This window comes from Drosophila tropicalis, unplaced genomic scaffold (assembly GCF_018151085.1).
Source record: "Drosophila tropicalis isolate 14030-0801.00 unplaced genomic scaffold, ASM1815108v1 contig_593, whole genome shotgun sequence".
Lineage (NCBI taxonomy): Eukaryota > Metazoa > Arthropoda > Insecta > Diptera > Drosophilidae > Drosophila > Drosophila tropicalis.
In genome coordinates this window covers 20,247,166-20,268,721 of record NW_027173070.1, presented here as the reverse complement: position 1 = coordinate 20,268,721, position 21,556 = coordinate 20,247,166, and the positions used below count along the sequence as shown (strand labels likewise).

Genomic DNA, 21,556 nt, shown 5'->3' with positions numbered 1-21,556 from the left:
TGAGGAATCTTCTTCTATTGGGAGGGTATTTGAAATTTCCTAAATAATTTAATATGGTTGAAGATTAAGAAATCATTTTCCCTACAACCTTAAATTAAAATTGAAATAAAAGAGTTACTTGACCTCTCGAACGTTATAATTACTCATTGTTAGTTTGAATTATTCAAATAATTTGATAATTTAACCGAGAAACCGAAACTAAATTTCGAATGTTTTTACTCTTTTGATATTGAGGCTTCATTTAATTTGATTTTACAATTTAGTGTTTTGATTAAACATGAACAGGAACAATATCCAGCTACTGGGTTACTTTGAAAGAAATTGATTAAAATCATGGAATGGTGAAACCATTTTTATTTTCTGATTGTCTTTAAAATTTTCAAGTTCAAAGGGAAACATTAGGAAAATCATTCTCCACTGAGCAATGTTTGCACTTATATGTATGTATTTATATTTATTCTTTTTTTTAGCAAATGCTAATTGATAACATTCCCAAATATTTAGCTTAACTACTAAACGAAATGTGGAAACAATTTTCCCTACTTAAATCCAAATTTTTCAATTAAATATGCGATGTTATAAATTTGCCTTCAATTTCTGTTATAGACATGGGCAATTATTAACTTAAAAATGCCAAATTTTTCTGCTTCCAAGTCGAATTAGTGAGTTAATTTTGCTAGAGTAGGTAATTTTAGAATATGTAAATTCAAAGATTGGGTAAGTTTGGGTACTCGTTAAGAGTCAATGATATATGAATAGAACAAATTGAGTTATTGAAGTACAATTTAAATGAGTCCTTGTTTCAATAAATTTTCAAAAATATCAAATAAACAAAGCCGGGTGAGTAAATGGCGAATTATTGAAGATCTTTGAGAACTCCAAGTATTTACAGTGTTTTAAGGACTGAATACAATTGAATAACTTATTCATAATTTCACTGGACTCTAACCATTAAACCCAATTTAATGAGCCACTTTAAGTCCTAAATATTTGGACTGTCATTTAATGTTCAAGTTGAGTCAACTTGTAGGCCAAGTTTTTCTTTACCTTCTTAAATTGTGTTTTTTTTTATTGACAATTTCGTAAAATTTAAAGTTTAAACTGTGGCACAAGCAGCGAAACTAAAAAATAAACTCCTTAACTCATTTTACAAGAGAAATAAGAAAGCAAAAAAAAAAAACGAGAAAAATTTTGCAGCAAGCGCTAAAAACTTTTCAACAGCCAAAACGCAACTTTCATTTCCGTTTTTTTTTTTGTTCCTTTTTCCTCGTCCTGGGAAAAGTTTTGTGCCAATGCTTTTTGTTGTTGCAGTTGTTTTTGTTTTTACTACTTCCTTCAGCAAGGAGCAAGCAGCAAGGAGATGAAAAATAGAGCACAAAAAAACAAAAAACACACGTCAAGTGATAAGTGAGAAAAGAAAAGGAGTGCAAAGAAGTAAGAGGAATCAATTGTTAAAGTTGAAAAAACAAGAAGAGAGACAAAATACATAAAAAAAAAGAACTAACTCGCAAAGAGTTTTCTATTTCATTTTGCCACCATACACACACACACACACACACACACACACGCACACACACTCACACTGCTTCCACACAAGGACATGGAGAGCCATAAAAATTGCTAAAATAAAACTTTTTGCAACAGAAAAAGAAAAGAACAAAAACAAGCAACTGGCAACTTCAACTACATACAATGTTCGAGTGCCTGCTGAAGCAAAAGAAGAAGAAGAAAAAAAAAATTAAAGGAAGTGCAGTTATAAATATTGCATTAACCAAAATATTGTATACCCTTGCATCCATTTACAACTCATCAAATTTCCCAAAGACTTTAAGTCCTTAGTTTAATGGGATGGGAGCATTAAGTCCAATGACGATTAAATTGTTCAAATCAAGCTTTAACTTAAAACTTTTAAGTAATAATCGCCAAAAGTCTTTTATATTTTATGACAAAATATTATTTGTTTGACTCTAAGTAAGTCCTTATGAATTTTAATGTTCTCTCCATTTTGAACCTTTTAAAAAGTAACAATGGCTGCTTGACAGGACATTTTTACCAAAATAACCAATCTGTTTTTTTTTATTACAGTAACTAGTTAGATAGTCCTTACATGTCTTTTTTAAATTTATTTGTTAAGGATCTAACCAGACAACTTAGCTTTTGAATTGACTAACAAATTTAAATTGTGGAATTCAATGTAATCGTAAAAGTAACAGGTAACATAATATGCCAAAGAGACTTCATAAGTTTCCCCTTTAAACATTGTTCTATTAATCGGAGTAATCGCTGCTGTACGATTTATTTAGCCATCTATCTGTTTATGTTATGATGATGAATATGGTGATGATGAATATGGACAATCCCAAGCAGTAATTATAACATATCCATCATAACTAGCTTACTCATATTCAGTTCAGAGTGTACTGTTTTCTTATTATAATAAGATAACCCCACATTCTGAACTGAATATGAATCCTCCAATGTTCGGGAAAACAATTTAGTTTTGAATGTACAAAGATTCTACTGTTGTAACCTTTGTCAGTCTTTTTCCTTTTAATATTCCAAACAAGTATTGTCGTTTAGGATATGATCCTTAGCAAAGTCTGTTAATGATTTAAAACTGTGGTATCCTGATCAGTGATAACCTTTAGTAATTTAAACTATATATGTGGATACAATGCACCAAGGGAAAAATGCATATCAAATAAAGTTTTCGACTATTTTTTACCAAATCTAAAATTAAAATTATGGGAACCTTAAAATGCCTTAAAATGAATAGAAAACAATCCTTGATCCCTATTTTTACTGTATTCATTGTTCCCCTTTTTATGTTGTTTCTTTTTCAAAGTTTGATTTTAAATTTCCAGTTGATATTTTGACTAGATTCTAGTTTTTCAATCTCTTTTACCTGTTTAAACCGAATCACAGAGTGACAAGAAAAGTAAATGGAACCCAAGCCACCAAAGAGTTGACATTTTTTACAGGATAAAGTAAAGTGGCTCCGGTCAATGATTGGACAGAATGCGACCAGAACTGGGCACTCTGCGCTCATCATTGGATAAAAGTTGAGCTTAGACGCCAGTTTAAACTGATCTAGTTATGAATATTTAATTGATCACATTAATCCTTTATATACCTATTTTAGTTTTCCAATTTCAATCCAAATTAAATGTACCCCAACAAGGTAGGGAAATGGAAAAAAGAAAATAGAGAAAAATGCTTGTAGAGCAAAAACAACAACTCTTAAAAGGTTGCACAAGTATGCAACAACAAGGACAAGAACAACAAAAACAACAATGAAGAGAGTAAAATGTGAAAAACACTGAACTTTTCCACTTCCCTCTACCACCCATTTTCCATTGCCATCCCAATACTTTTCCCCTTTACTAGAAAAAACATTTTTCTTTTCTCCCTGTCCCTATCGTTTGATTTTTTTTTTTTTTTTTTGGGCTGAAAATGGGTGGAAAGCGTGGAGCAAAAATCAATACAAAAATAAAAAAAAAGAAACACGAAATAAAAGAGAGAAAAAAAAGGAGAAAAATTTCATACTTATACATATATAATTGAAACATGGTGCATTCATTCTTGTTGTTTGTTTTCGTTTTCGTTGTTGTTTCTGCTTTTATTTGTTTGAACATAACAAGTTTTATAACTTTATTATTACACAATTTGTATTTGAGGGGGGTGGTTGGGGCACCACCAGACTGAGCCGGGCTCTGTGGAGCGGTGCTGTGGGTGGTATGAACACAAAATAAATAAATAATGCAAATGTAATTAGCCATGATGGGATTTTTTCCCCCACCTTTCGTTTTTGTTTTTGTTTTTTATAATTATTATTTTGCATTGCAACAGAGGAATTAAAGTTTGTCTGGAATTTCCCATTACCTGTTCACAGATTGGTAAATTGTTTTAAGTGATTTTTTTTGTAATTTAAGTGGCAAAAAAAAAAAGCAAAATGCATCAATAAATCAATATTCATCACATCATAAAACCCATCAATCAGTAACTAAAGTTTCATTGATTAGTGGCCACTGCCCCTGCTTAAAACCCTAAGTGATTTATGGCCTCATGTAGAGGATCCTAGCATTAATATTTTTCAGGTGTTACCAATGGATCTAAAAGGAGACACGTTTTAGGTAATAGTCCCCCAATATGGTCATAGCCCCAATAAACCCCAATAAACTAAACCTATCGTCTCTGGGTTGAATTTCATAGAGACATTGTTCTAGAACCCTCTTCCTGTAAACTCCGTGTCCTTGCTGATAATGTTCTGAGTACATCGTCCAGTCCAAAACACTTGCAGTTCACAACTTCACAAAAGTTATCCATCAATGACTAACCTTATTACTTAACTAGATCAGCATTTCGTCAATAAAGCGGAAATGGATTGACATGGACATTTCTTCCATCAACACTCAAAAATCTTAAGTTTTTAAGATTTCTGGTGGCTCCATAGGATATGAGCTACCCCTACGAAGGGTTGATTCAGTAGAACTTTAGTTGTGGAGATAAGAGATTGCAGATGTGTGCATTTTAACTCGATTTTTGTTACAGTCTTTGGTTGGAGATGCTTTATTGTAGTTCTGTTGAGCCATTACAAAACTAAAGATTTCTTATTATAAACCAAATAATATAACTGAATTGAGCGAAGTAATTAAACTTACTTGGCATATCGAAATTGATGACTGACTATATTAGATAAATGACAGGTTTGATAAAAGCAAATGTAGTTATGTATTATTATCATTATTATTATAAGTATAGGATATAGTTTTAAACTAACTATATTTTACAAGCACTGGCAACTTAGGCCTTCGTCTTAGACGAAAACTACATCCATACACTATCCCTGGGATTCGAACCCGGGTCCTCGTTGCTCAGTTGCCCAAATGACTGAGTCACTTAGACAACTCATCTACCAAGGACTGCATGTTGTTACATATGTATATATCGATCATTTTTGGAAATTTTAACATTTAAAAGAAAAAGAGCCTTAAAGAGATTTACCTTAAACGCATTTTCAATGACTGGCTGGGGATGTAACAGTTTATCTCTTAAATAAGAAAGAATCACGAATTGTAATGCAAATATGTAATAATTCATCTGTTCATCGATAAAATATGGAAACAGCGACCATACTTACGTATTTGTAATAATTCTGTTAGTTTCCCAATTGAAATATAGTCTACAAATAAAATTGAATGAAACATACATAAGTGCCTCTTCTGATAACATTTCAGAAACAAATTGTTTGATACATTGGGAATGCTTTTCCATGGTCAAATTACACGCAACGTAATGCGTGTTTTATTCCTTAATATTTTGTCCTTTAAATGCTGATTTGGAATCGGGATCACTTGATTATCCACGAAAATTAGCAATGAATGTTAAAAATCATGAAAAAGTAGTTCGCTCTATGAAATGTTGAATACATTGTAATTATAACATCGAAAATTGTTTTAAAATTAGAGCACAATCACCTTTTCTGATGTTGCTAGATTATATAAATAGATAGATGGAACATTCTGTACATCAAGTCAAATGGCAAGATTGATTCGAATATGAAATTTCGTTGCTAATTAATCGAACGATTGCCGCTAGCGATAACCTATTTCATCAGAGCCAACAGTGCGGGATGATAACCCCAAACGAACATTGCGATCATGATCTCTGATCTTTCGTTGGAGCGAAGGAGACATCATCATCATCATCAGAATGGGAAGCATTTCAATTTTATTTATTATTTGCATTTTAATCTGATTTGCCGATTTGTTGTTGTCGGACATTGATTCGTCTCTCGCACTCTCTCTTTCTCTTTCTCTCTGTCGCTGCGCATTTATTTCATTAATATGTATTACATTTTTAGATCTGTGACGCAAAAGTCTGATAACGTCAAGCGTGCTTCTATATAGAATAGCAAATATACATACAAAACTATACATATATGCATTTCTACATATGTATGTGTTCCAACACTTACAAGAGGAAAGCCCATAAAAGAAACAAATTTGGAGTACAGAAAATTGGCAACAATTTATGGTTATTTTTGTTTTTGAATTCTAGTTTTAACTGGTTTCCCCATTGCGAGTGGGACTCAAAATATCGGAAGTTTTTATTTACAATCCATTGTTTCGATTTCGGTTTTTGTTTGCGAGTTATCTGGCTGAGAACCAGATACAAATGGTGTTAATTCACTTTATCAAGTATACGCCAAGCAAACCCACAACATGCTAAACAAATTTGTGCTGTCCTCGTTTAGCGGCTAGCAGAAAAGAAATAAACTCACTCGAAAATAAGCAAAAATTACGAATTCCCCCTCCCAAAAAAAACATGGTTTTCCTTTATTTATATTGAAAGATGAAATGAAAATCATTTCCTTATTGATTACTGATTCTGTGAATACTGCTGCCAATTAAATTGAATCTCCCCGATTTCCCAGTAAGATCTTGTTCCTGTTAAGATAAGACAACAGTCTAACTAAAGAGGTTCAAAACTCGAATTCGAACTGTATCTGCCTTCATATCGTGTGATTACTGCTTTCGAGGTGCTAATTCCTTACCCAGGTATCCAACTACCCACCTGTTTAGTTAAATCATTCTGAAAAGGTGAAAATATCTTGAAAGTTTTATTATTTTCAAACAGCTTTAGGTTGCTTAATTAAAAAATCATTTGTTTAATTCAACACAAAGATATTTCAAACAAACTTGTTTGCATTCAAATCGATTGCAACTAAATTTGCTATGATATGTTTCTAGATCATAAACCAATATTAATAAAGCAAATTCATTATATAATTTGAATAAAATTCAAATTGAACTAGGCGAAACTAGTCAAACTTCTCACCTCATTAAGTTGATCATTGACTAGCAAAGTTTGGAAAAACACATCACACAAGCAGTTAATCGTTTATAAGCATTTCGTCTTTCAATAAAAAGTAATTGCCAATATTCTCTGAAATGCAGAAATATGGTTCACTTAATCGTCAACAAATTGAAAACAATATTAACGTATTTATGGATTAAATCGATGCAGTCGTTTATTCAACAACCATAAAAATGTATATAAATTCAATATGAAAGACGACGAATGGAATGGAAAGCGAGGGTTCCCGCATATTTTCTTATGCCAAGAATATAATGGTTGTCTGTAAGCAATCAATAAATTGCCTAAAAATGTTTTGCTCTGTATATTTATGAAATGAATATTAATGTATCGTATCAATTTAAATTTTAAAAGAAGAAATGGAAGTATTTGACCTTTTTATACCCTAGCAAAAAAAGTGGATTTATTTTGGTTAGTCGAGGAAAGCATATCTGACTATATTATATATATTTACCATCATGATGTGGTCAATTTACTTAGTCATGTCGATGATTGTCTATCCGAATGGAAAGATCTTAATGATATTATAATAAGTGTATTAAAACGGGATGGAAGGGCTCTAGTTGCGAAATGAGAAGTCATTTCAGATGTTCTAACATTCACTATAAGTTAAAGTGGTCGTATTTCCAAATCCCATGTTCCTTCCCTATTTCTCCAAGCTAATATGAAGCTCAAATACAAAGGTTCATACTAGAAAGTTAACGCGGGAAGGTGATTGAAATATTCCGGATAACTCCCAGAGATTCGATTTGTATTTGTATTCGATTTGTCGTCTTTATTTGATAGCCTCTCCTTCAACAATAAGTTATTGGCTTTAAGAATTATTCTTGCTGAATATTACACAAAATGTTAACATTCGTTTTTATTTATTTTCCTTTTTTCAGCTGAGATATTATGGAAAAAGCGAAAGCGTATATTAAAAATGAGCTTCGCGGTGGCAGCCAACAGTCCATACAATCCGAGCCACAATCCCCAACGCCGCCGCTGTCCAATAGGCAGCCCCTCGAGCTGATGCCATCGCCAGGAGCCGCAGCAGCAGCAGCACATCGGGCTTACCACCATCCGCAGCAGCTTTCGCATTATTATGCCAAATCCACGGGTCGGGCATCGGCCCCGCCACCATCCGTTTGTTTTGTCTGCGGAGGTCATGGGGGCTACGAGCCACAACCATTGCGGGTGCGCCCTTATGCGGAACGTCCGAGCGATGCTTACTTCCCATTTCTGGAGCGGCATGAGCCGCCCAATGGAGTGTCCGCGGTGACGGCAGGTCAGGATTATGTGATGGCCTGCATGCTGTGCTATCGTTCGCTGCACGAGCAATGGGACTCGTACGAGAGACAGAAGAAGCCTCTGCTTCAACGCATCTACCACATGAAGCGAGTGGATGGCAAGGGTTATATAGGAGCCGATGTTGCTACTCAGAGTGAATATGCCGCTCAGATGCTGGGTCTAAGTGCAGAGCATTTGACGCAGAATGGTCTAAGTGACCTGCAAGGAGGTGTTGGGATTGCTAGTATGGATCCTTATGCTTTATCGCGGCATTACTCATCACCTCATCATCAGCAACAGTTGCCACCGCCGTCGCATCATCATCAGCTAAGTACCTCGAGGAATGCCTCACCTTCACCGGGTGACTATTATCCACGTCAATCCACCACACCCAATAGTTACCACAAACATTTAAGTCGTCCACCCAGCGAGCCACTGAAACCAACAGCAACAACCACACAATTAGCCTCAACTACTGCTCCACCATCGCCAGCAGCAGCTGCAGCGGGTAGTTCCCCGTTAAGTTTTGCTCAACACAAATTCAAAATGACTCCAACTGGATCACCTGCAGCTCATTTAACAGCAGCTGGAGCTGCTCCTTATCATCCCGCTCAGTATCAGCAGTTGCAACAACAAACGGCTGCATATCATATGCTGCAACAGGTGGCTGCCGGTGCCTCAGAACACAACCACTACAAAGGGAATCCCTACACAGCTTTGCCCTCCCCATTGCCTCTGGCATTGCCACCGCCTCCTGTCATCCTGCCTTCAGCTTCTGATGATAATGCCACGGTTTTGGATCTACGTAATTCTGCCACACCCACATCCACGTCCGCGGCGCAACGCCAACCTCAGCCCCTAGCCCCACCACCCCAGGCCACTCAAGCCCAACCCCAATCGGAAGTGGGCATTCTGGATCTATCCATGCCCGATAAGAACTCGATTACAGAAGTCTGCTATGTCTGTGGCGATGAGCAGCGACGCGGTAGCCTCATCGAATTGAGTACAGTCAAGCCAAAGGATTCACGCCATGTGGTCCCATATTTTCCGCTATTCAACGAAATGCATCCAAGACCAGCACGATCACGTCCCAAGGATCCACGTGGCATGATACAGGCTTGCATGCCCTGCTATGAGGATCTAATGCAGCAATGGAATGCCCATCAGGTAAGTTTTATTATAAGATTTATTAATCTATCAATTCTTTAGGGTAGACCGAAATCCTTAATGACGGTCCCGATATTAAAATTTGAACACTATCAAGATTATATTGATATTATGACAGTTTTTAAACTAAGACTAGAATCAATATATTATTTTACATACCCTTTATGTCAACATCTTTTCTGGTTCACATATGAAACCATAAACCATAATAGGGTATATAAAAATAGGAATCCCTATTGTCTTGAATATCCCTTAGCAACATATTAAGAAAGCAACAAAACACACAAAAACAAAAAAATCATCCACAACATTTTGCGAAAAGAAATTTACGAGAGCATATCAATATACCCTGTAATCATTCTATGATAAAAGTTTTATAAATTTGTCGGAAATCATGTTAAATATGGAAGTTACAGAAGTTTTTAGATAAGTCATTAGTCAGGGTATCTGGACATTTGCCTTTTTATCCTTACTCATTAAATAATATTGATAGGTTATTAAAATTCGAATAAATGCCAATAGTTTATAGGAATCGAAACAGACAAGACAAGGAAACATATATAACTTGAGAAAAATCGTAACGCTTTTGAGGTTTCCAAAAGACAAGAGGGTAACGTTTAGCCGCTCCAAGGTTTTACGCTATTTTGTACATTTCTTGGCATTGTCAAATAAAAATAAACGATTTGTGGCCAGAGAAGTCGCTAAACCACGAGGATGACGACGATGATGATGATGATGATGATGATGCTGGCGTTGGCGCTGGCGCCATGCAGTGTGACCTGGGAGAGTCAAGCCCCAAAACGTACAAAAGACCATATAGCAGTCGATTAATCAATGGGGTCGGGCTGGTCGCCAGACAGCGGCTCACATTCGGACTTGGACTCGAACTCGGATCCAACCTCAACCTCAACAACCTCAATCCAAAATGAATGAGCGAACAAATGAACGAACGAACGTACGAACAGAAGTCGTTGAGAGGGCATTATCATCATCGTCCTCCCCTCCATATCTCTGCGTCTCTGCCGCCCACCCCGCCCCCAAGACAACCGCATCGACATTGGGGCGACTTTTGTGTGTGGGAATTTTGACCGCAGGGTCGCAGTGTTGCTTGTGTTTCTGATTAAATTTTAATAGCTTTCCGCGATTATTTGTCTCCTCTCGTTCTGTGTGCGTATGTTTTTAACGTTTGAGTTTCAATTTTATTTCTGTTTATGTGAAATTTATTTATACATATTTTCGCGCAATCTTTTTTTTCGGTCTTTATTTGTTGTTCCTTTTCACTTTGATAATAAAATTTAAAGCGTGCCAAAACTGAAAAGAACTCAAATTGGGGCACTGTTTTTATTTTCCTTCGTTTTTTGTTTTGTTTTGTTTTGTTTCTTGACATTGTGTGGATGTTTGATGATTCACTTCAAGTTTCATTGAAACTGGTCGGAGAAACTTTATAAAGTGCATGCTTTTAGGCTATAAAAATTTCTCCATAATGTTAACAAGAGACGTCTCCTAGTGCTCTCATTTTGACTTCACTCCCCCCCAGACACCAACTCCCCCGTCCCATTTGAATTTCAAATGCAAAGCGCACAAATTTTCCAACATTTTTCCCATAAAAATGCAAAATTCACAGCTGTTGATGCCGCTGCGGCTCGGCTGATGCTGCTGCTGTTGGTGGCGCCCAACGTGGGGCGTTTGCACATTGTGCAATGTGCAAAATACCGGATAAATAATTAAATGCCATTAATTGGAATTGTGTAAATTTCACAGGAATAAACTATATATATGTACATAAATACAAATACAAATTACAAATGCTGCCGCTGCAATGCGGTAAAAGTGGGTTCGGTGGTGGCACAGAGAAGGTGGTTTTCGGCTGGCTATTGAGAGAAATGCAAAATGCATAAATAATCAAACATTGGGAAAAATCATTTAAATTGTTGTTGTTTTTTCTTTGCTTTGTGGGTGGGGGAGGTGGTGGCAACGAGACAAATTAATTAAATTTAACCCAGTGAAAACCAACGCAATGCAAAATGCTGCAAATTTGGCTCAAAGCCAAATACATACGTTTCACCCCGTCGAATAATATGGCGTTCTTGCTCATTCTCTTTCAATGATACCCTGTAATGATATGACATCTGAATTGTTCATGGAAATAAAGCAAATTCTAAGAAATAAAGTAGCTAATTTATGTCTATCGATAAATGTTGATCCTCAAATGTTGTTGAATGTCATGAATCTCATTCTGATAACTATAAAGATCACAAAGCTCTTGCAAATCTTAAACAATGTCAAAACCATTAAAAATATGACAGTAAATCGATTTCAAAGTCAAATTTTTGGCAATGAATAGATTGATCTTATTTAAGGATTTATGTTTCTTACAAATCCATTTCCAACTGAGCATAGAACATAGTTTTGCTGCAGGGTATCAGGGAGACGATTCACTGACCTAACACACGGAATTGTCCAATCGTTTCACACTCGCTTTCTCTCTCTTCCCATCATCTGGCTCATAAATATCCATTTAGCTCTCTGTGGCAGCAAGTGCGAAAGGAAATTTAATTATTTATGCTCATTTTAAACGCAAAGAACGATCCAAATGAAAAAAAAAAAGAAAAGAAAACAACACGAAAAAAGATTAAATAAAAACAAAAAAGTTTTCAATCGAACTGATTTGTTTTGGCTCTATGCCAGGCGTTCTTTTTTCCACCGCTTTCTTTTTTTCTTCATGTATTTTCATAAATTTAAATCGAAATAAACCTGAACTGAAAATGTTTTGTAAACATTTTCGGTTTTTAAGTCTAAAAATGTGATCTCGTTTGGTATTTTTAATTGCGTGTATTATTGAAAACTTTTACCGAATCGTTTATGATTTATTTCTATGCGAAACAGCAAGATTGATGGACCGAGACAACCCAGAAAACAAAACAAAAATAAGAACAAAAACAAAATAACAACCAGAGAGAAAAAGAATTGCCAAAAATTTATGTTCTTGTGAATGGGTCTGGTAAAATAAAAACAAATTATTAGAATGACAACAATGACCTGCGGCAGTCGTCTGTCTGTCTGTTTGTTCGTTTTTGGCCAGTTGCCCACAACAAAAAAAAAAAACACAACCAAATCAAAACGCAAGAGATAGAGAGAAACAAAAAACAAGTAAAACTTTAAGCCAAATTCGAGAAGCGGAAAAAACTGGTTGGGCAATCAATTTCAGCAGAAAAACGTTTGCCAAATACCATGCATAAAAAAAGGCCAAATAAAATGCCACAAAAAATAAATGAAATGCCTTTTATCGAATATTATCTAAAAAGAGAACTAAACAATGTTTTATAATTATTATCATGATTGTCTGAACATTAAAACCAACAAACAAAATTCAGTGAGTTTTAAGAAGAACTTTGCAAACTCTAAACTTGACAGCAATGGAAGATCAAAAAGTCCGACAAGGAATCTTTATAATGCTTTAATTCGTCTTTGTCTTTCCCAAGCTAAATGCACTTTCTTCAATTTGGTTAATCTTTTCCCAAATATAAATCTAAAGAAGTCTTTAAAATGGGACCCAAATCTTTTGATCTTTATACCATACACCCATAGGGTGAAATGGTTAAAGTCGCCAAATGTATGGCAGAAGGAAGCTATTCCATGGGGTATTGATCAGGATCAACAGCCGAGTTGATCCAGATATATCCGTCCGTTCGACTAACAAAACTATCGACATATTCTTCATATCGATTTTCATTATGAGAGTGACCAGGTTCAAGCCAGTTCAAGACAGTTCTATATTCTTCAACTTGGCAAAAATATTGCCTAAGTCTAAGAACATTAATCCGAAACATCTGATCTATGACAGTAAACTAATGCCAATGAAAAATTAGGCACATTTAATGAAATTTTGGTACCAGCCTCTCCTCCTCTTCTTCATAGATCGACCTACAAATGTTAATTATTGATGTTAATTAAATCTTAATAGTTTAATTAGTATGGCTATCTAATTTAATCCAGTTTAAAGTTTAATATGCAAACGTTATAAAGCTCATATTTATATATTTCATTCATAAATAAATCAAACAAATTTCTTTTTTAATACAAACTCTCTCTCGTATAGAAACTATCCCATACCACAAACTGTTTGCTTTCGGGTAATGGAATGAATTCTAATCCATCTGCGATGTTTAGGCATAATTCTGGACCACCTGGTCGCAATGGATCCCATTTGACGGGTGCAATCGCCTCGCAATTGGGATCGCCTGTGGCTGCAAAGGATGTCCACATGCCAATCAAACGTTCTATGGTTCTGTATTCCGGTGAATTTCTATCTAATTTACTAGAGAGAAAGCCATAGAACATGTAGGAGATATCATCAGCATGGCAGACCCCACGCACCTTTTTGCCGCATTTCAGAATGCGATAATGATTGTAGTGCGGTGAATCCATGTCGAAACGATATAGATAGGTGGGCGTAGCCGGGGCATAAGCAGAACGGGCCAAAAGGGTACGATGTATGTCATGCCAAAAGTTTTTAATACTTAGGAGATGCAGACATTCATTCAATTCCATGCTGGCTCGTTCGGGATCTCCAAAGTAGGCCAATTTCAAACGTCTTACCATGTCGGCTAGCTCCTCCTTGTCGATGACATCTCGCACTATACGGGGTAGAATAGCCTCAAAGGCACTCAGCATATACAGGGGATCCTGCAAGGTGGTCTGATACGAGAAAAGGCCTTCAAAGGAGCAGCCACCAATGATCAGGGGAATCTGATTGCCCCAGGCGCTTGCCAACTGCTCCTGCTGGGGCCTTGGAACTACACAATCTTCGCTCACATAAGGTTCTATCACCGGGCCAAATGCAATAATCTCATAATCCCTTTGCTCCTCTTGTGTGATGATTGCATTGCAATGTTGAGCCAGTTTAGCCGCTGGTACATCCTGGAAGAACTTTAGGATCTCCTTCTCCGCGCAGTCACCCTTGTATCCCAGTTCCTTAGCCAAACGGTGAGCCCATTGACGATCTGGTTCTGTGGCCCAGGCACATAAGGCGGATCCAGATTGAACGATTGCTCGATGAAATAATCCACGTGTTTGTTCTGTTTGCATCATGATGTGTGTAGAGGCTCCTCCGGCCGATTCACCCATTAGGGTAATATTATCCGGATCTCCATTGAATGTGGCAATGTTCTCTTTAACCCAGCGCAGAGCCTGTACTTGATCCTTAAGACCAGCATTTCCCGGCACATTTAGCTGTCGATCCTTGAGACTCAAGAAGCCCAAGGCGCCAACTCGATAATTGAAATGCACAAAGACCACATCGTGCTTCATGAAATAATCTGGACCATAGAAATCGCGAGATGCTTCACCAATCTGAAAGCCACCTCCATAGATCCAAACAATAACAGGCAAAGGCTTCGCCGACTCCAATTTCTTGCTATACACATTAAGGTAGAGACAATCTTCGGATCCCTCAGCATTATTCGTAACAGAATTCCTCTGCATGGGCTTCTCTCGACAGTAGGTGCAATCTCGCACTCCCTCCCACGGAGAACAGGGCTGTGGTGCACGGAAACGCAATTCGCCCAACGGTGGCTGAGCATAGGGAATACCCTCGAAAGCATAATACAATTCGCCATCGTAGACAGTCTTCCTTTGCATACCCTTCAGTTGGCCATATTTAGTTTCCAGCTGGGTAAATTGATTGGTGCCCAATCTGTAAAGCACAATCTTGTGGCCAATGATTCTAAAGAAAGACAAGAACAACGTAAATACCAATGAGTCATGATGGTGTGCGAACTATTCTAGAGAACTCTGAACTATTTTCACTTTTTGTGTATATATATAAAAATTTCTCAACATATATTCGACATCTGGATTGCGGGGGGGAACCTACTTGCTCAACAGTTTTAGTTTATCGCCCACGCCCAGGCGTAAATCCATTGCGTCCGCTGCGTTGACTGACTTTCAGTGCGTTCAATTGATGAAGAGAGACTGAAATGAGTGTTCTCTTGGTGCCTGGCGTTGCAGCAATTGTGTCATAATAAAATAGAGCAAATATTTCCTCGCACCGACATCTGTATACCCTTCACACACACACCAGTTGGCCAACTCATTTCGGGATTTTGTAATTTCAAATTATTGTAGATGGGCTTTTAATTATATTTGTTATAGGCAATACTGCATTCCATTTGTTACAGACATTTTGTGTGGCATTAATAATACTGTTCCGCTGATGAGTGCAGGGTATAATGATTAGATAGCAGGTTCCACAGTTCAGTTGAACAGCCAACCTCCTTTCCCTGATCTCCCCCTGAGCTGGGTAAACATTATCATTTGTGTTTTTGCTAAATTTCACTAGGTACTTCAGGATTTGTTGATAAAGCCTTATGGAAATCTCTAATTAAGGTTAGAAACATCGAAATGTAATAATAATAATAATTATTATTATAATAGTATCAGTGAAAAGGGCCTTATCAAATCGGGCACAGTGGGTAATAAAAATGGAGAAATAATAATCAATAATTCCTCGAAGTAATGTAACTACATACATAGATGGATAAACAGTACACAAACATACACATGTACAGCGAGAAAAATAAGAGCGAAAAATAAAAACGGAAATGCAATTTTAAATAGTTTAATCAAGAAACTAATATATTATATATATTAACTATAAATTTTGTTATACTAACCCACACTGATGATCAGATTCATTCAACTTAAATATATTCCATTTTCAACCACTTCAAGTAGTTTTAGCGTTGAAGACTTGGTATGGCCATTGCCATTCTGGAGTTCTTTTACAAATTAACTTCTGATGAAACTTAGAGGTTTGCCATTTCATTTTTGTTTGGTCAAATGCCACCTACTAATTTTCCCCTAAAGTCTTTAATAATGGATTTAAATGGTTTTAATTAAACCCTTAAATTAATAAATTTTAATGCATTTTCTACTCACACAGTAAACATTGCTAAAGTAGATTAAACAATTTATGTTAATATTATATGAGTGCAATTTATTAGAGTTTTACTGTACACTTTGCTTGTCTTTAATTAAGCATTTACCCACACACACACACACAAGCACACATACAGAAGTCTTTTACAAAAGGGACTTTTTGTTGTTGGCTTGATGCATTTGATTTAGAAATGTTTGTTGAATAGAATTGCGGCTATAAATTTGTACAAATGTAGAATGAATGCCTTTGAAATTGTATTCGCAACAGACACTTCAGACAAACGAAGATGTTGATAGCGATAATGATTGTGATGATAATGATGATGATAGAAAGGATGACTTAAGAAGCTCTGGATGGATGGCCCTGGCTGAAAGCTTCTCAAGTTACCCTGACAACCATTTGGGATAAAAGTCGCCTCTTTGTCTCTCTTCTGGCGGATTGTCTGTTGCCTTGACACAAAGTCTTGACTGTCTTCTTATGTTTTATCTTTGTTTTGGCTACTTCTTCCTTCCTTCTTTCCTTCCTTTCTTCTTTAATATACTACCACTTTTACCTTGTTTGTGTTTTGGTTAATGTGATTATTTCACACTTGGTCTGCCTTGAACAAACATTTCCATTTTACTTGAATTTCTTCTCTCTTTTATTTGCCAATTTGTTCATTTATTTTGTTAAATGACACCTTAAACTTTGACTAGATTATGCACTGAGAGAATAAGTAGCTATCAATTGAAAGACTTAAATAACTTCCCTGAAAATTAAATTTCAATTAACTCTCTCTCTCTCTTTCTCTTCCTTAGTTAAGAAATTGTTTTTACTGTAGCTTAAAGTAAATTCAATTAATTGTCATAACATGCTGTAGCTACAATATTTAAATTTAAATTCATTTTACCTTTATTCACTTGCTATGTCATTGTCTCTTGTCAGGTGGTGCGGGATTATTGGTTATTCTGGAGTGTTGTCTGAGTGCCTCGTCCCTTGTGCCATCTACCCCTCAGCCAAGGGGCTGTGGGCCATTGACTAAATAAATAAATACACATTGCACATTCTCTACAAGATGTGTTTGTGTGAGAGTGTGTGTGCTGACTGTGTTGTGGATGTGTTTGCCCTGTTTTCCGACTCGGCGCCAATGCAATTCCAGACGCATTTTGCCTCGTATCTTCATTTCCCCTTCATCATCATATGATGATTCGGATCATCATCATCATCATCATCATCGTTTTTGGCTGGTCGCTGCTGTGCCTCGTGTTTACATGAAATGCCGCCTACTTGCTAAAGGTGACGACCCTCAAGCAGCTCCTTGCCTTGTCCCACATCTCTCTGAGCACTCCACCTTCTCCTCCTATGGCATCATCTTCTATTCTGTCTCTTGTTTGTTTCTTCTTATATTTATACCGTGTAAGCTTTTTAGAAAACGGGAGTATAAAAAGTTTCTATCTCTCGAATTTTATAATTTATTTCTTTGTTATTAAATATTATGGAATCAACTTAGAATTCACACTTTATGCCCTAAGGATTACATCTGATCTTACTTTAACCCATTCAAGTCTAAAATTACTCACCCAAAAGGATTCAGATACAGATCGTAATCCTTTTTCGAGAAAGAGTTTTTAATGTTTGATTAGATTACTTCTCTCCACATTTTAACTCAGATTTTTATTCTATTTGTATTCTATCTGAAAATGCTAATTATTAAAAAGCTTACAGGTTGACCTTGACTTTTGTCCTTCACTTTATAGATTAAATTATATACCTATTAATTGATAGGACACCCAAAATTAGTATTAGTAAATCGAAATAATGATAGTTGTAAGTTTACTTTCAGTTTAACTATTCATCTGTTTAATTAATCAGAATTTCGAAATAGATCTTCCCTTATTAAAGGGTATTACAAATTCGTTTCTTGCTATATATTTTGATGTATTTTTTTTGCTCTATTGCTTGCTCTGTTGTTTGCTTTAACCTCTCTTTTGTCTGCTTGTTTTTGTTTCTGTTGTCAAAGAGGCAACAGGATGCAGAGGGATCCTGAGGAGAGGAGCGGCAAGTTGCCGCTTGCTCTGCTGTTATACAAATTGTTTTTGCAACTGTCCGTTTTCAGGGTTGGCTTTCAAAGCCCGTGGCTGGCAATGAAGGGAATTTTGTGCAATAAACCAAACTTACTTATTGAGGTTCTCGTTTTTCCTTTTTCTTTTTTTTTTTCTGCTGATTTTCGCCCTATTGGCCATATTTGGGATGCCAAATGCTGCTGGGCTGCTTCACTTTAAGCCATTTTTTTTTTCTCTCTCAACAAAATCTAAAATCAATACATAGATTCTGTTTTTGTGGTGGCAATAAATTCAAAAAGCTAAATTGTTTTGATTAAAGAGTCGAATTGGCCACACTCTTTGGATAGTCTAGTCGAAATGAACGTATTCCATTAAGTGAAAATTTCTATAGCATACTTTTTTGTAAGTCATGTAAACTTTGAAAATTTTACCTTAATTTTGCAGTTACCTAAACATTTGAAAACGAAAGGTGCTCCAAACTCCATGAAAACATGATTTAAATTTTTGACGTCTACAGAATTTTATGACATAATATGACATATTTAATATAATTGTGGGAAGTTATTCTAAAGCTTTAAGAGTTTATAAATTTGGGTCTCACATATGTAAAGTAGCCCAAATAATTAAGAAAATCCATAATTAATATAGTCCTTGTATCCTCTTCTTTGTGTTGGAACATAAAATATGTGCATAAATGTAACTTCTTTTTTCATTTAGCAAATGGACACATTTCTGTACACATAGAATGCAATATATTATACATACATACATACATAAATATATATATGTACATACATACATATGTATACTTATAGTCAATACATTTAAATATAACATTAAAGCATTTAAGTAGTTTGTTTAACTAGTAGTTCCCTTTGTGGTTCCTCCTAGACTAACTGGTTCATTTGCAGCTTTTTTGTTTTTATTATGCCATTCGTTTGCTTCAATTCAATTTTGTTTTGTTGGTGGTGTTGGTGTTGGTGTGTTGGGTGCTGCTGGGAGCTGATGAAGTCGAGGCCCCAGTTGGCAGAGGCAGTTAGCTGGCGTCGTCGCTGCCGTCGTCGTTGTTGGCTGCCGTTTCCTTTGCTTTTGGGGAATGGCTGCGACTGCGTTGTTTGTTTGTTTGTTTGCGTTTGTTTTAGTTGGTTGCCCTAAGGCTCACCTACCTCCCTCCCTTCCTGACTCCCACATAGCCGCCAACCCCAGTCGTCATCATCATCATCATCAACAACAACATCGTAGTCGTCGTTCGTTGTCGTCGCATTGTTTTCTTGCGGACGGTCTCTATCAGAAAGGCAGCGACGCGACGTTAACGCCAGCAGCAATATGCTGCTGCTGTTGCTCGATCCGTTCTTTTGGGTCTCTCTCTGTTGTTGGCGTCGTCAGTCGTCGTCGGTTGTTGGACGCAGGCGTATGGTAGGCATTCGAAAATTGGATGCGCTTCGCGTCGCACGATTTTCAATCTCTCAACACAATCTCTCTGTGGAGTGTTTTGCTTGTTGTTTTGTTTATTGGTTTCGGTTCGGGTTCGGTTCTTCACGACAACGTGTTATCACGCGCCAATTGCGGCAATCGCTTAATGAGCAACAGCAACAAGAACAACAGGAACAACAGCAACTTGTTCTCTGTGTTCACTGTGCAAGTGTAACAACCAAAAAGCAACAATAACAACAACAACAACAATAAAGAGTGTGTGTATGTGTGTTAATAATAAAAGCAAACAAAAGTCACGGCTGTCAATGCGGTTCAATGTCTCTGACTCCGACTCTTGAGTCTCTCTCTCTCTCTCTCTTTCTCCTTGTGTGTGTGTCTCTGTTTCTCTCCGTAACAGTAGCCGGTAACGGTGGCAAAACTGGTTTACAACAACAACAACAACATCTTCTACTACGACTACTACTAAAAACAACAACTTAACGACGCCGCGTCTGTTCAAAATTATAACGTTCAAGTTTTTGCCCTTTTCCAGTTAGTTAATCACCCAAGAATCATTAAACAACAACAAAAAACCTAAAAGCCACAAATAAAAAAAAAAAGTGTCATATTTAGTGATGGTCGCGTGATTTACATAGCGTACATGTGCGCTATTTGTAAAGTGACAGAAATACGGCGAAAATTCGATATTCACAAGGAATTCATGGATTATACATGTATACTGGAATAAATCTTGTTAAATTGGGAAAAATATATAGCTTTTTGGCATTTCCCGATTCTTAAAGCAACCGCTAAAGCTTTAAAAGTGAATTTATATATATGTACTTATTTCCCTTTGTTGGTTTTCAAAATAATGATGCTGATGGAGATTGTTTCTTAGATTTGTTTCTTGCAAAAGACATTGAAATTATCAAAATAAAAGTACTTCCAGTGTTAGTTCTTTGTAAACACAGAACTTGTACACAGACATATTAATTTTAAATCCTAAAAATATTTCGTTTTCAAAAGTATCACTAAATTTGAGAACACAACGTGACACGCTTATTTAACACTTCACTTCAATTCATCAGATCTGTACGAGAGATAATTGGCAATCAATCAATTAAAATATTTATCAAGTTCATTAAATATTCCAGTCACGCAATCATCTCTTTCTTGGTTATAGTAAATTGTCCAAACCAACTGTCAGAAGCGTGAAGAGTGCTGGGGCAGGTTCAGGTGAGGGGTGGGCAGTGGGCGGTGTAGTGGGGTGGGATGTGAATTGCTTTTAACCTCTTGACGGTGCACAAGTTGGCAGCACTACGATGAAGTACATGACTTGCCATTGCCGCTGTTGTAGTTGTTAGTGTAGGACAAGTAAAAACAACAAAGTTTACTTATTTTTTATTTTTATTCTTATTGTGCCCTCCCAAGAAGGGTATATGCATTTTGATTAGAAGGATGATGGTGCGTTTAAGGACTCATCTAAATTATTTTGTCATGCTAGAAAAGGGATTTGAAAAGTTTTTCTTGGTAAATTTGTCTTTATCTTCAAGGCACAATACCTCAAAACTGATGCTTTTACCAAATTAAGTTGATAATTGTTAATTGCTTTATTTTCTTAATTTTCGACAATAATACATTTCAAATATATCAGTCTTGAGTATATTCAATAAAATATGATCCAGGTCCCCATCTATCACTGATAGATCAATAGAAACCTATTAAAACCCAAGCAAGTATTTCGCTGTTATCAGTATGCCACATTCCTTGAGGTGTTAATCTATTTAATATACGCTCATATATTTATTATTTATATACCTTCGATAATAATAACTCTTAGAAATTT

At 36.2% G+C, this 21,556-nt stretch overlaps 2 protein-coding genes across 2 annotated transcripts in view; one reads left to right on the top strand and one right to left on the bottom strand.

Moving 5' to 3' along the window:
• px (plexus) overlaps nucleotides 1–21,556 on the top strand; it is an 82,628-nt gene that overhangs the window by 5,308 nt on the left and 55,764 nt on the right. Inside the window, 1 exon segment of the mRNA XM_068291753.1 lies at nucleotides 7,764–9,315. Within this exon segment, the coding sequence (XP_068147854.1) occupies nucleotides 7,774–9,315 (1,542 nt within the window). The 5' untranslated portion in view covers nucleotides 7,764–7,773.
• gas (gasoline) lies at nucleotides 13,334–15,275 on the bottom strand. Its single transcript, XM_068289002.1, has 2 exons — nucleotides 15,191–15,275; nucleotides 13,334–15,040 (listed from the first exon to the last, which is right to left on the bottom strand). The coding sequence occupies exons 1-2, from the start codon at nucleotides 15,235–15,237 to the stop codon at nucleotides 13,390–13,392; spliced, it is 1,698 nt and encodes a 565-aa protein (XP_068145103.1). The 5' UTR covers nucleotides 15,238–15,275; the 3' UTR covers nucleotides 13,334–13,389.

Coding starts and splice junctions, on each gene's coding strand:
- gas (XM_068289002.1), bottom strand. CDS start 15,237: ATGGATTTACGCCTGGGCGTGGGCGATAAACTAAAACTGTTGAGCAA. Junction 15,041..15,190: donor AAACTAAAACTGTTGAGCAA/GTAGGTTCCCCC, acceptor GTCTTTCTTTAG/AATCATTGGCCACAAGATTG.